The sequence below is a fragment of the Equus asinus genome, chromosome 9, assembly GCF_041296235.1.
Source record: "Equus asinus isolate D_3611 breed Donkey chromosome 9, EquAss-T2T_v2, whole genome shotgun sequence".
Taxonomy (NCBI): domain Eukaryota; kingdom Metazoa; phylum Chordata; class Mammalia; order Perissodactyla; family Equidae; genus Equus; species Equus asinus.
Window position 1 is genome coordinate 41823994 of NC_091798.1, and position 13458 is coordinate 41837451.

Below are 13458 nucleotides of genomic sequence, written 5' to 3' on the forward strand. Positions count from 1 at the left end.
ATTCACAGATCGTTAAGTGTCCTTTTCTACCATTTATTGAGAATCTGTTCTTTAGCAACTGCTTTAAACAATAGTAATGATACGGGTGTTGATCTAACAATAAAAGCTACCATTTAGTGTGTGTTATTTACCAAGCACTGTGCTTAGTGCTTTATGTCATTTAAGCCTCCTGACACCCAGAGGGGAAACACCCAATATCCTGATATTACAGGTGAGGAGAGTGAGGCTTAGCAAGGTTCAGCGCCTTGCCCATGGCCGCAAAGCTATTTAGAGGCTGGGCTGATATTTGATCCCAGTTGTGTCTGACTCCAAAGACCACTTTCCTACTCCCTCTCTCTCTGCCGGGTCTTGCGCTCACGTAGCTGGTTCTCCGACCTCCACTGTCTCTGCACCTTGGCGGTCGGTCCTTGCCAGGTGCACCTGTTGCTCTGGAACCTGCTGGGACAAGTCTTCCGCCTCGACCTCGACATGCTCCTTCGGATGAACTTTTGGTGTTAGCCCTGCGGCCCCACGCACCAGGGTAAGAGAGACTCTCGCTTCCTGCCCTGGCCCGAGGGACCGACTGGCTGGGCCTGCCTTCTGCCCAGCTCACCAGTCATGGAAGAGAGTTTGGACACACACTCTACTCTTGCCTGATGAAAAAAGTGTGCAGAGCCCAGGTTGTTCCTCTGACCTTAGTGGAGGGTCTAATGACCTATGGGTTAGGGCTAGGGTCTTGATCCACAAGTGCACTGGAAAGCTCTGCTCTGTTCACTGACTGCCCCTTTCCCTGGATAGTCTCTGGTACCTAATGGCTTTCAGACGTAGAGTGGTTGTCATATCGTGAGGCGGGACCAACCTGCCCCCACTCCCACAGTCACACTGGTAGAGTCAGAACCTTCCATGTGAAAGAGATAGCGTTATGTATTTGTTTAAAAACCGTCTTGTCATGCTGGGAGTAAAATTTCCTTCCTAAGGAATCAGGTAGTCTTTCCATGGTCTCGCTAATCTCCCTAAAGTAAATGGCCATTTGACTTTCCAAAATGAGAGTGTTTTCCTTGGGAGTTGTCCGGTAGCCATCTGCCCACCCTCCGCCTCCCAAGTCTAGTCTGGCTCACCCGTGTTCTGTCAACTAGAGTTTTCCATTCATCAGAACTTCTAAAGCATTCAACACAGTGGCCGCTGAGACTTGGGGTCAGGACTCTGAAGTGCCCTTCAAGACTCCCAAGCGCACTGCAGTTTGAGTGATTAAATTATGTTTGGTCTAGCATAATTGTTAGCCTGGAACCAGTTCTTTACTTTATTGTGATTCCCATGTGACCACTGGTAGTTCTTACTCAGGGTTACCTTGAAGGATAAATGTTAAAAATAGTGATCATTAAGTAAGCTGATTTGATTCAGTAATTTCTATTAAAGCATCTTTAGTAGAAAATTAAATCTTTTTAGTAAAATTAAATCTTACTTTACTAAAGATTTAAACCTTTAGTTAATTGGGATTTAAGGGTATTGGGGAAAGAAAGAAATATGCTTATTGGACCCTTTGGGTCTGAGTTTTTCTGGAAATGTAAATTGAGGGCTTGTGGGAGAGAATGGTTCAAGTCTTTTCTTGCCCTGACATCCTGTGGTCTTCTTAAGTAGCTAGAGGTTTATAATTTCAGAGATGTAATCCACGTAGACTTTGGGGAATACTCATTTTTGTCTAATTGGTTGCTAAGATCAGGTATCTATGGAAACAACCATCCATTAGTATTCAAGATAGGACATTTGTTCTTTTTACTCTGCACGATTACATGACGATGAGCGTAGTGTTCCTTGTATGATGGCTTCTTGCAAGACCTGAAATAGAGACTGGATTTCTTATGCCTGTGAGAGAAGCAGAAAGTACGCCTACTCCTCCCTGTGCCTTGAGCTATCTCCACATTTTCAAAAACCCATGGTCCTACCCCACAAAACCTCATGTTTACTCTTCCCAGATCCTTCTACAAGTTTTGAGTATTAAAAGTCATCTCTCACCAGTGGTTTTATAAGCTCAAAGGCAAGTTTGTTTTGAATACCTTGTCCTGTATTATTTATGTCTTTATACCCAGATTTTACTTTAACATAAAAATTTTTAAATTTCTATAATATTGTTTCTGTGTTACTATGAAAGTTCTCAGTGATCAGTGCTGGATTTTCCCCAATATGAATGAACCTCCCTTCCCCTGGCGGAAGACAGTTTCTTGGGTTTGGTGAGGTCCCTGAAAGCTTTGCCTTTTTTTATTTACAGAAGAAACTTGATAGCTTGTGCAAAGAGTAAATAGTCTTTCTTCTGGTGGTTGAGTCAAAAGATGGGAAAAGCTCTCTCTTTTTATTTTGTTCCTTTCCCTCAAATTCTGTCCCAGAATTGTAATCTGGTGTCCAACGTGTCCTAGCCAAAGAACGTGACATTCTGGCCTATTTTTTTATTTTCATTTAACTGCGTATTTTCTTTGTCCATTTAACTCTTTGCATGTGCTATTTACTACTCATTCATTCTTTGTTTCGAATAAATATTTGAGTCCCCACTTTTACCTGGCGCCATAAGTCCCTAGAGTTATCTTGGTGACCGAGGCAGATACATTTGCTCTTGCAGGGCCACTGTCTAGGAGGGGAGACGAGGTCGCCAGATAGTTACATCACAGCATGGGGCAGTTTTAATGGGAGAACACAGGGCGTGTGTGATCTCAGAGAAGGGACTTGTAACTCAGCTTTGGAGGAAGTGATATGTAAACCGACACCTGAAAGATTAGTGAATGTTAAAGTAGAGAGGTCAAAAAGGGGGAAGAATGTTTCAAGGAGAGAGAAGAGCATGTGTTGAGGGTGTTGGGTGCCTGAGATCATTGCAGAAAGAAAACTCAAAATTGGTGTCATTCTCAGTCCCCAAAATCAGATTTCAAAGAAATTCTTTTTAATAGTTTGACTTCATTTCAGCTTTAGCAATTCAAAAACAGAAGGACGATGCACGTTCTAGGTGTGTTTATGAACGCAGGGCAAGTCATTTGGCCCTGGAGGAGTAAGTTGGGCATTGTCTTAAGTCTGCTGAGGAACTGTGTTCATCAATATCCCCGTTAACTGCTTATGGACGCCTATCTGAGCAAAGAATTGCAGATGATAAGTAATGTAGACTTCAGCTTCTCTCTGAAAAGGGCTGCTCCTGACACAGAGCAGTGGACCCTCTGAGTCGAGGCATGAACAAAAGTCAAATGCAGAACGTTTATTTCTGGAAGCAGCGGCAGCTCTAGGCCTGGACTACGTGTCCTGGCTTCCTTTGGGATGTCCCAGAAGTCAGAACTGAATTCTGAGCTTTTGAACATTGGCCACCCACATTTGGCCACAGACAGCTGTGGACTAACTGCTGACCAGTGACCACCCACATAGGCAGTGGGTGAGCCTGAATCTGGAATCTTGGGGAATAAACTATTGATTTTGAGCAGTGATTGTCAGCCCTGGTTCTGCCGTCCCATTTAGGGGATAATGTTCACCTGAGGGATGTACTCCTGTGAACTCACACAGATTTTGATGGTCACTCATCTCCCTTAAAATACATTGTGGGGAAGTAAAGAGCACTATGATAATTCATAATGGCAAAAAGTGTTAACGGCACATCATCAGGAAATCGCTATGGCCCATAGGTTAAAACAGTGGTTATCAGAGTCTAAACCTTGGAACAGCAGCATCAGCATCAATGAGGAACTTGTTAGGAATGCAAATTCTAAGTCCCCTTCCAGGCCTACTGAATCAGAAACTCTGGGGTGTTTTGACAGACCCTGAAGGTGATTCTGATGCAGCTGAAGTTTGAGAACCACTGGGGTAAATAAGACAGGCTACAGGTGATGAGAAAACCCTGCGACTTACATTGATTGGCTGCCTGTGACTTCCACCCCCTTTTCTCCACTTAAGAAAGCATCTTGGAAGGCCAGTGAGTGAAAGCGATGTCATTAGGACAGCCATGAATTTACGCAAGTTTATTAAACTATGTAAACTATTGTTAACTTTGGGACTTTAATTTTTATTTATTAATAACGTGGCAGAAGTCACAACAATGGGGATACCACAATTAAATACTGAAGTTCTATGATTGTAGCCAGAACAGTGGCTTTCTTTTTTTTTGCTACACCCTACAGTAAGAAGTAGGTTTAAATTGCTATCCAGGAGACACAACCAGAGCAAATATTTCATGAAATAACACCCTTACTATATTTTCTGTGCTGTTCTCTTAAAAGTGTGCTAGTCACAATCCATTAAATTGATCTCATGACTCACTAATGAAATGTGACCTGCACTTTGAAAAACATGGCTGTAGTGAGCTGTCTTTGCATGGCCCCCGTCTCTAGAGCAGGAGACGGGGAGGGCTGGCCTCACCTCTGTGTCAAGTGGACTTGGCTTTCAGTCTCTGTCCTGCGACTCTTAACTGTGTGACCTTGGGCACTTCACCTATGTTCTCTGAGCTTCACTTTCCTCATCTGTCACTGTGGATAATATCTACTTCACAGAGTTGTTGGGACAAGCGAATGACATCATACTTCAGGCAGTGACTGGCACTGGTAGCTACAACCTTACTTGTGCACTACTATCTTACTTAGAACTATTTTTCAGTACATCATCAGTTACATACATTTTTGTGGCAACTACCACAAAGCAGTGTTTACCAAATTTTTCCCCATACTGCAACGAGTAAGTGCCCCCTGCAGTGTATGCATTCAGAAGTGTTTTTGAAGTAATTTTATCTTAAAAATGCATCCAAATTCTGCACTCTATTCCAAAATATATTCAAGCTTTGAGATATATTTTGAAATACTTAATTTTGTTATAAAATTTAGTCCCCCTGCCCCAAATCCTTAAGGGCACTGAAGTTGTAGAAGATGCCCCCAGTGGCTGCATATACCCCAACCTAACCCTGAAAATGGGCGTTTGGGAAACCTAAACTTTGTGGTTGTGTTTCTGTGGGAAGATGCTTGTTAGACTTTTCTTGACTATTCATACCTGTTGGTGATTAGGGGCAGCATCTTTGTGTATGTAGTTCTCTAAACTGTCATCTCAGATCACCCACGGACCCTGGGCATTAGCTTATGGAAGTACCACGGATTGGTCACCCATGAATCCGGATGCTGGAGAGACCCAGCTAATGTCTACTTGTCTTTCTGGAGGTCATGATTGTGGTCGGTGGCCAGGCGCCCAAGGCGATCCGCAGTGTGGAGTGCTATGATTTTGAGGAGGAGCGCTGGGACCAGATTGCTGAGCTTCCCTCCAGGAGATGCAGAGCAGGTGAGCAGCACCACCTCTCGTTTCGCAGGCTGCCTTTCCTAGCATGTCTCTGCTTGGTGCTGAAAGTCACGCACTGCTCTTGTTTCCTCAAACATCTGTGCATTATGGACACCCTTCCTTTCCCCACCTACCCAATTTCTACCTACACCTTCTGGGGTCAGTTCTTATATACTTAGGGACTTCAGGCTAACCAAGTATTTGCTTGAATCAAACAAATTAGAAAAACAAATATGAAAAGAAATCCAATGAGTCCCATAATGACTTCCAAATATCTGAAGTTGGAGATCACCTTTTGTGGTGAATTATTCATGCGCCTGCCTTGCTCCCCCATTGTCCCTCATTGACATGAGTAATTGGTTACCTAAGATGACCTTGATGCCTTGGTTTCCTGTCCCTCAGGTGTGGTATTCATGGCTGGCCATGTGTACGCTGTGGGTGGGTTTAATGGCTCACTGCGTGTGCGGACCGTGGACGTGTACGATGGTGTGAAGGACCAGTGGACATCCATCGCCAGCATGCAGGAGCGCCGGAGCACGCTGGGCGCTGCCGTGCTCAACGACCTGCTCTATGCCGTGGGGGGCTTTGATGGCAGTACTGGTAGGTCCTGGATGTGGTCCATGCATGCCAGCCTGGGACACATCCTCCACACAACCCTGGTTTGCTCAGTCAGTTCTTGGGCCAACCTTCTGTCCTTCTGTAACTACTGTCCCAAGGACATACCTATCCTTCCTTCTCTCCCAGCTTGGATGCCAGAGCTAGGCTTTCCTACATGTAGAGCATATAGAGTATGTAATTGCCCACGTGCTGTCATTTCTAGGACTCTAGGAAGGACCTTGCACTCAAGAAGAGGTCCTTTTCTCCTTTTCAGTGTTGGGAACCCATTTGCTCAGAAGACGAAACTTAGAAAAAGGGTGTCCTGGGACTGTAGTCTGAGTGTTCCTTTGAATAGATGAGGGAGCTGAGGTTCAGTTACAGGGAGAGACCCGGCTCGGGCCATGCAGCCTTTGTCCATTGCCATTCTATCGCCTCACTGAAGCTCTGCAAGGCTGTGCCTCTGCAGAAGTGTTCCCTTGCTTCTGGCTTTTATCTAGCTTCAAAGTTGGAATCAGAAACTACTAGTGGACATGGACTTAGAGGGATGATCTCTTCTCCCCTTATATCTCCAGGTGGATGTCTCTGCAGATAGTAACTCTATTAAACTAAGATGATATCCTTTGGCCCCCAGTGATGTGAAAAACAGTATTTTTTACTTCTCTGAATTTTTATTTGTGTCTTTACCAATTGATAACTTTTCCAAGCCTTCTCTTTGCCTCACTCATATAATTCCAGGGTCTCTAGTCCCTCTAGATCCTACTTCTAGTGAGCAAGACCTGGGAATAAAGAGAACAAAGTGGTAGTGAGCCATTGTTTCTTTTAGGAATTGCTTTTGGCTGTTAGCAGAAAACCTCACTAAACTGTGGCTTAAACAAATGTGAGACTTTGTTTTACTCATGAAACAAGAAGTCCAGAGGATGGCAGTTGCTGACTTGGTCCAGTTGCTCAGGGATATTGGTACCACATTCTTTAAGAGTCTCTTGGCCTTATCCTCATGATCACAAGATGGTTGTCATGGCACCAGTGAACACATTTGTGTTCTGTGTAGCAAGAAGCAGGAAGGGGTAGTACCTGTGTCAGAAAAGCACAGGCTATTTCAGAAATCCCCACCAGACTTCTGCTTAGGTGCATTGACTTTGTATTGGTCACCCCTAGCTTCAGGGGAGTCTGGGAGGGCAAGTTTTCTCTTTACAGCTTCTGAGATAGAGGAAGACAAGGGAAAATAGGGTTGGAATAGGTGTTCAGTGAGGCAAACTTGAGTGGTTTATTCCATTCTGTAGGTTTAGCGATTTATGTTTGCAGGGCAGTTCAGTTATCCCCTGTGCACTCACAGCCTGCCCTGAGTCAGGTCTCAGTGGTCCCCTCAAGTAGACACAGTGCAGATGAGTTTCAGGGAGGCCCCACAGGCTGCACAATGAGGTGGAGGTGGTGCTGAGGTGGAGGGGGCCAGGGTTCCGGCCCCCAGCTCTGCACTCTCTCTGCATCCTCACTGTTTCTTAGCACAGCAGGGTGAGGCCTGGCGCCATAGGACCTCACGAGTCTCTTGTCTCCCAGGCCTAGCGTCAGTGGAAGCCTACAGCTACAAGACCAACGAGTGGTTCTTCGTGGCCCCAATGAACACGCGACGGAGCAGTGTGGGTGTGGGTGTTGTGGAGGGTAAGGAGCCATGGCGGGTGGTGGCTGGTGCCCTGGCTTGTTCCTTTTGTCACTGCTCTGAGTCAGCTCCCAGTGTCCTGATGTAACAGATGAGGAAAGTTGAGACTCAGAGAGGTGAGCGAGCTATTGGGCCAAGGCTAATAAGTGAGTGAGCTGGGTTGAGGGGAGTAGGAACCTAGAGGGCAAACACCAGCCTGTCACTTTGGCTGCTTGTTGATAGCTCTGTTACGCTTGGGAAGGGGAAAAAAATGGGGAAAACAGAGTCCATATATAACCCAGGAGCATCATGTGGAAGGGTGAGAGTTAATCGTTTAATTGATTTTGTCCTCATCTTCCTGTGTTGAACATTAACAGGGTGCTGAGTGAGGTGGGCACCTCTTCCCGGGTCTGAATAGTCAGCCACTGGAGGGCATGTTGCTGGTAGAGTGCTGCTCTAGTCAGGAAAGGTGTGTGGGGTGAGGCAAGAGGGAGGGGTGAGGCCTGGAGTCTGGCTAGACAGTTTGTAAATGTCTTTTACATTCAATTTCTCATTTTGATCCCACAACCCTTCTGAAGGAGATAGGTGGGATTTAGATTTTCTCCATTCTCCGGAAGGGGAAACTGAGTCCCAGAGGAGTAAGTGATGTGCCTCTCATTAGTAAATAGCACAGCCAGTCCTTGAACCCAGGTCTTCTGACTCTTAACCCAGTGCTCTTTCCACTGTGCTACACTCCTTAGACCATTAGGAAGTGCTAATAGGGAGGAATTGTATAAATATGTATGAATTCAACAGATTTAAGCATAGAGTATTATTTGGACTAAGACATTATACTTGTAGGACACTGATTCGTTAACCTGTCCTGCAGTGTTAATTTCACTGGAATACCTGTGTAGATGTGTACACAGACATTCTCTCTCTCTCACGTGTGCACACCAGAACACACACACGTGCTTCGGGGAGAGTGTAGCATGCAGTGAGTTAGACATTAACGGAAAGATTCTTTTCTCTCACCGAATCTCCCAATCTGTACTAGTATTGTGTAGTTTAAAATGTCATTTAAAAGTATGTTATTCTCACACACTGTACAAGTCATCTCAGCGAGGGCAAGGATTTTGTCCTCCTACCAAGATCAATTGTTTCTTGCAATCTCATCCTCCTGGTGGAACAGAAATTGATTTGTCTGCCAAATATAAGTGCTTTGTCTAGCCACCTTTCCATTTCCCGCCTTGTTCCTTAGCCAGGAATATCAGACAATAGAGTAGGGGTTAAAAATAGCAGATCCCTGTTAATACACTCAAGGAGAGACCTTGAGTGGGTATTTTTCCGCTGACGCAGGGTTGGAACAGTCGGTGGGGTTAGAGGAGGTGCCTTCACGGTAGTGATTTGAAATACTCCCCTCGACAGAGGCTTCTGTGAGCATGTTCTGTCGGTGGAGGAAGTGCTGTGTGGAGCATGCGCTGTGGACGCAGAGGACAGACTGGGAATTTGTTTGTCTTGTCCACCCTGACGTTGAAGCTGTTTCGGCTGTGGGTCATCCTGGGGCGGGAGAGAGTCCAGTGTACGGCTTTGACGAGGACGTTGAGGGAGAATCTTATGTGGACTCTGCTTCACCGTGGCCTTGTGGATATAGCTCCCCACATTGTCTCCACAGTACTCTCCTCCCTCCCGTCCTCTCCTTACTGTGTCTGTGTAGTCTGAATGACACTGGAAAAAAAACAGTGAAAATCAGGATCGTTTGCTGCTGGCTGCCTGGAAGAATCCCTGCTTTGGGAAGGGGACAGTGAGGCTTGGAGATTGGGCAGAAGCTCCCAACAGAGTGGAGATGGTGTGTGACGGAGAATAAGGTTTTCAGTTGACTGGGGTTGTCCTCAGGAGCTTCTCGTCTCCTCCCCGAGTGGCGTAGGCTTTGACGAGGGGTGGGCAGCCAGGTGGGCAGGTTGTTGCATCCGAGCCAGCACACACCATGAGAGTGGCCTGTACCCTGGAGGAGCTGCCGAGTCAGGATTTTCCCCTCTGGCTTGGGTAGGGGGAGAACCAGGGAGGAGGCGCCCGTTTCTTTTAGAAGGGCCAGTTGACAGGACTGTGGGGCAGAAAACAAAACCAGGCTCAATAATAGAAGAAGAAATATTTTTACCTTTGATGTGACAGTAGTCCTGATGGTAGAGCACAGTTTTGAGCCTGAGAATCTCGTTCTAACTAAAAATAATTGCAGATTTTCACATACTAATTGTACTCTTGGTATCACTCCATTAAGAAAGCACATATTGACAAAAAAAATCTTTTGATTAAGTGACTCTGTTGAGTAGATTTGCATTTGCATCTGGCAGTGTTTATTTAGTCTACAGCTAGTGTTTAAGATCCTTGTTATAACTCCATGGTTCCCCAGAGGTCTGAGGCCCACAGGGGAGGTAGGACTCCCCCTGCCACACCTGCACGCGCACACACACACACAGTGAAGAAACCCTCCTACTGTATTCTAAGACTACATATTAAACCCAAAATGTTTGAATCTCTTCTCTGGGAGAGCTCAAATACCAATTTCCTGCCCCTTTGCCCAACCTCACCCCTAACTCCAAGCAGAAATGATGCTCTTAGATAACAGCTTATGATATTCTTATTTTAAAAATAGGTGATGCTGCTTCAGGGTCCTTGTGCATAGCTCAGAGGTCACAAAGGATTCTGCAGATAAATTCTGGTCACCCCAGCCAAGAGTGCACACAGGGCACGCCCACCACACACTCCACCTGCCAGAGTTGTGGCTGGAGGATGAACCATGGCTAAGACAGGGTTTGGGTTCATGTTGAAGAATATTTTTCCATATTTGTTCTATCTGCTCTTGTGAGCCTTTAGCCAGAAAATTGGCCTGCCTGCCTGTATCTGGGGCCCTGTAGCTTTCCATCTCTTTGGTGCCTTGTTCTGGAGAAGACCTAACACCGTTCACCAGCAAGAATACATTGAGCCCCAGTGGTGCTAGGCCATAGTTTCGCACTGGGTATTTGGAGCGCTTATTTAGAAAGAGTTTCAGTACTGCTTCGAGGAGCTTGGGGCTTAAGAGGAAGTAGAAGGCAGAGATGTGAAGGACGCTTATCCTGGTTGGGGAGTAAGTCAGTAGTCCCTCTGGAGGGATGGGGCCCTGAACTCTGGTGGAGGTGAGGGTGCCCCGCTGGGTTAAAGGTGGAGTTTCAGCTGTTCTCTGGCTCCATGCCAGCGTCCTCAGCACCGCTCTCTCAGCCTCTTTGTCTGTTCCAGGGAAGCTGTATGCTGTCGGGGGTTACGATGGGGCTTCCCGCCAGTGCCTGAGCACTGTGGAGCAGTACAACCCAGCGACCAATGAGTGGACGTATGTGGCAGACATGAGCACCCGCCGCAGTGGCGCAGGTATATGGGGGAGCCTCAGGGTGCAGGCTACGTGGGATTTGCTCACAGGTAGACGTGGAGACCAACAGCTTAACATTATTTTACCTCCCTCTTCTCTCCTTTTAATGCATATAATCCCACTAACATCTTTGCAGCTTGACACAGACACTTGTAAGTTAACCTTTCCCTGGGGATCACTTTGCTAGAAAATGGATGAGATAATATTCTCTTCATCATCATCCCTTCTGCTTCTGTGGAGGTGTCTGCAGCTCTTGAAAGTGAAGCCTTGCTATGTGCTGAGCCCTGTCCTAATAAGCACTGTCTATGCCTCAATTTATTAATCCTCGCCACAGCCCTAAAGGGTAGACACAATATTAATTTCACTCAACAGGTTTAGGAGGTAAGTCGACCAGGAGTTGAGTGATTTGCCCAGGGTCCTATCATTAGTAAATGGCACAGTCAGGATTCATTAGTAAATGGCACAGGCAGGCTTCATTAGTAAATGGCACAGTCAGGATTCCTGCTAAGGTCTGTCTCACTTCAAAGTTAGCTTTTTGACCCACAAATTATTAGAATCTCATTCTCAGAAGTAGTAAGACAAGCATGCTCTCCCAGTCTTCAGTGGAAAAAGCTTTAGCTTTTTTAGCTTGCCTGTCTTGGGGCTGGAAAGCCAAGCTATTAGTGTTCACATTTGGAGATAAACTTGTCTTCCCCTGCACCCCAACTTTCCCCACTTCAATCCCCTCCCCTACATGGGAAGAGAATGACCTCCCAAATGTGGGTCACTTCCGCTTCCTGTGGGAAGACTAGGAGCTGTGTGGTCCTTTGGGATTTTCCAGGAAGTGGAGCAACAGCCTCTTCTTCCCTGCTTTGTCTTCCCGCATCATCTTACAGGCCCAAGGGAAGGGGTCTGGAAGGACAGATGGGGGCAGTGGGCAGGTGGGGAGTGGTGACCGATGACCACCCTGGGCCTGGTGGGAAGGCTTTGTGACTCCTGGGAAGGGAAGCCACAATTGGGAGTTTTTCCCCCACAGTGTTTTTCCTTTCTCTTTTTTTTATATTTTTGAAGATTGAGTTGTGATCTCATTTTACAGTACCAAACACATGACCACTTCCTCAGCATTCCTTAAAAATTATGCTATTTTAATACTTTTCAAGAACCTGTGTGCTCCCACTGGTTAGAAAAGAAAAAAACTATGTTATTCCATCTAAGAGACATTTATGTTTGGCACGCGGTTTTTAGGGAGCTTGTCTCTGCTGATCCTGACCAGTTGGCCCTTCTGAACATGGAGCAGGTGCCTGGAAGTCAGGAGGTCTGAGCTTTGGTGCTGGGTCTGCTTGAACTTGCCGTGTGATGTTGGACAAGTCTCTTCCCCCTTTCTGGCCTCTGATTCCTCAGGCATGAAATGAGTGGGTTGCAGTAGATGTTCCTGAGGGACCAATTCAATTCACGCATCCCATGGTTCTTCTCCCTTCATGGAGCTCTTTTGGTAGTTTTGGTTTATAGGGTCTTGATAGAGTCTTCTTTGTCCTCCCTAGAAACCCTCTGTGTGACTTGAGGTGTGAGAGCAAGTTCAGAGCTCAAGGATGTGGGGCCAGCTGCGCAGGAGTGCAGCAGCACTGAGATGTGTGGCTGCTTCCAGGAACGTCTCAAGCAGAGGGTGTGGAGGGGCAGCCCCACGTGGAGCTATGTGCGCAGAGCTGCCTCAGGAAGTGCAGGCTCCTCTTGGATGGAGCTGAGGCTATGCTGCTCTGTGTCTGCCAGGCTGCCCAAGGGTTGTTGCTGAGTGGAGACACTCGGCCCTGCTCCTGCCTCTCAGCTGGGCTGGAGGTCCTGGATGGTGACACATCTGCCTGTGTCCCGGGGAGGCACCGTGACCTCGATTCAGGGGACCATCTCTCTCCAGAGGTGGATTCTTTCCTCAGGTTACTATCAGAGTCCTGGCCTCAGGCTCCCAGGTTAGCCTTTGTTTGGTGCTTCACGTCCCTAAGATCTGGGGAAGTCTCACCTTTGGAGATGGGGACCCACCTACTTGTCAAGGTGGGTGTTCTTTAGAGGCTGAAGATCCTGTGGCTCTGGGTCCAGGAAACCTCTGGGTGACCATTTGCAGAAGAGGCTGCAAAAGGCCAGTGGTGCCCCTGAGTGCCTGGGAGGCTGCTTGCCTCCACAGCAGGGTGTGGGCAGTGCCAGCAGATGGTGGGGAGGAAAGGAGGCCATCTCTGGGTCCCAGCGTGTGCACAGGGGAGGGGAGGGTGAGGCAGCTTTGGAACACACTGAATTTTATTAAACCCAAGCCCATTAGGTAGCAATTGTTGACGCAACACCACCATCTGCTGTTAGTTCAGGGCAACTGCGAGGAACCGCCAGCACACCTGCATAACTGCGTGGGATTTCACTTAGTTTGTCATTCAGACAATGTTTGTTGAGAACCCACTACCCACCATCAGGCACAGGGAAACAGACGTGGTAAGACAGACATGGTCCTTGTCCATATGAAGTTTATATTCCAGACATCCGGTCCTTGGGTCTGAAACCTGGCTGCACGTCCTAACACCTGAGGTACTTTTTCTGACTCCTCAGCGGTGTCTCTGGGAGTGAGGCCCTGGAA

The 13458-nt window shown here is 46.9% G+C and overlaps 1 protein-coding gene across 4 annotated transcripts in view; it reads left to right on the forward strand.

Annotated features, from left to right (window-relative positions):
• Positions 1 to 13458, forward strand: part of KLHL3 (kelch like family member 3) — a 111488-nt gene that overhangs the window by 83439 nt on the left and 14591 nt on the right. For all 4 annotated transcript variants that reach the window (XM_014828459.3, XM_070517329.1, XM_070517328.1 and 1 more), the window contains 4 exons: positions 5145 to 5262; positions 5662 to 5859; positions 7411 to 7512; positions 10742 to 10870. In XM_014828459.3, the coding sequence (XP_014683945.1) occupies positions 5145 to 5262; positions 5662 to 5859; positions 7411 to 7512; positions 10742 to 10870 (547 nt within the window). The remainder of the gene's footprint in view (positions 1 to 5144; positions 5263 to 5661; positions 5860 to 7410; positions 7513 to 10741; positions 10871 to 13458) is intronic.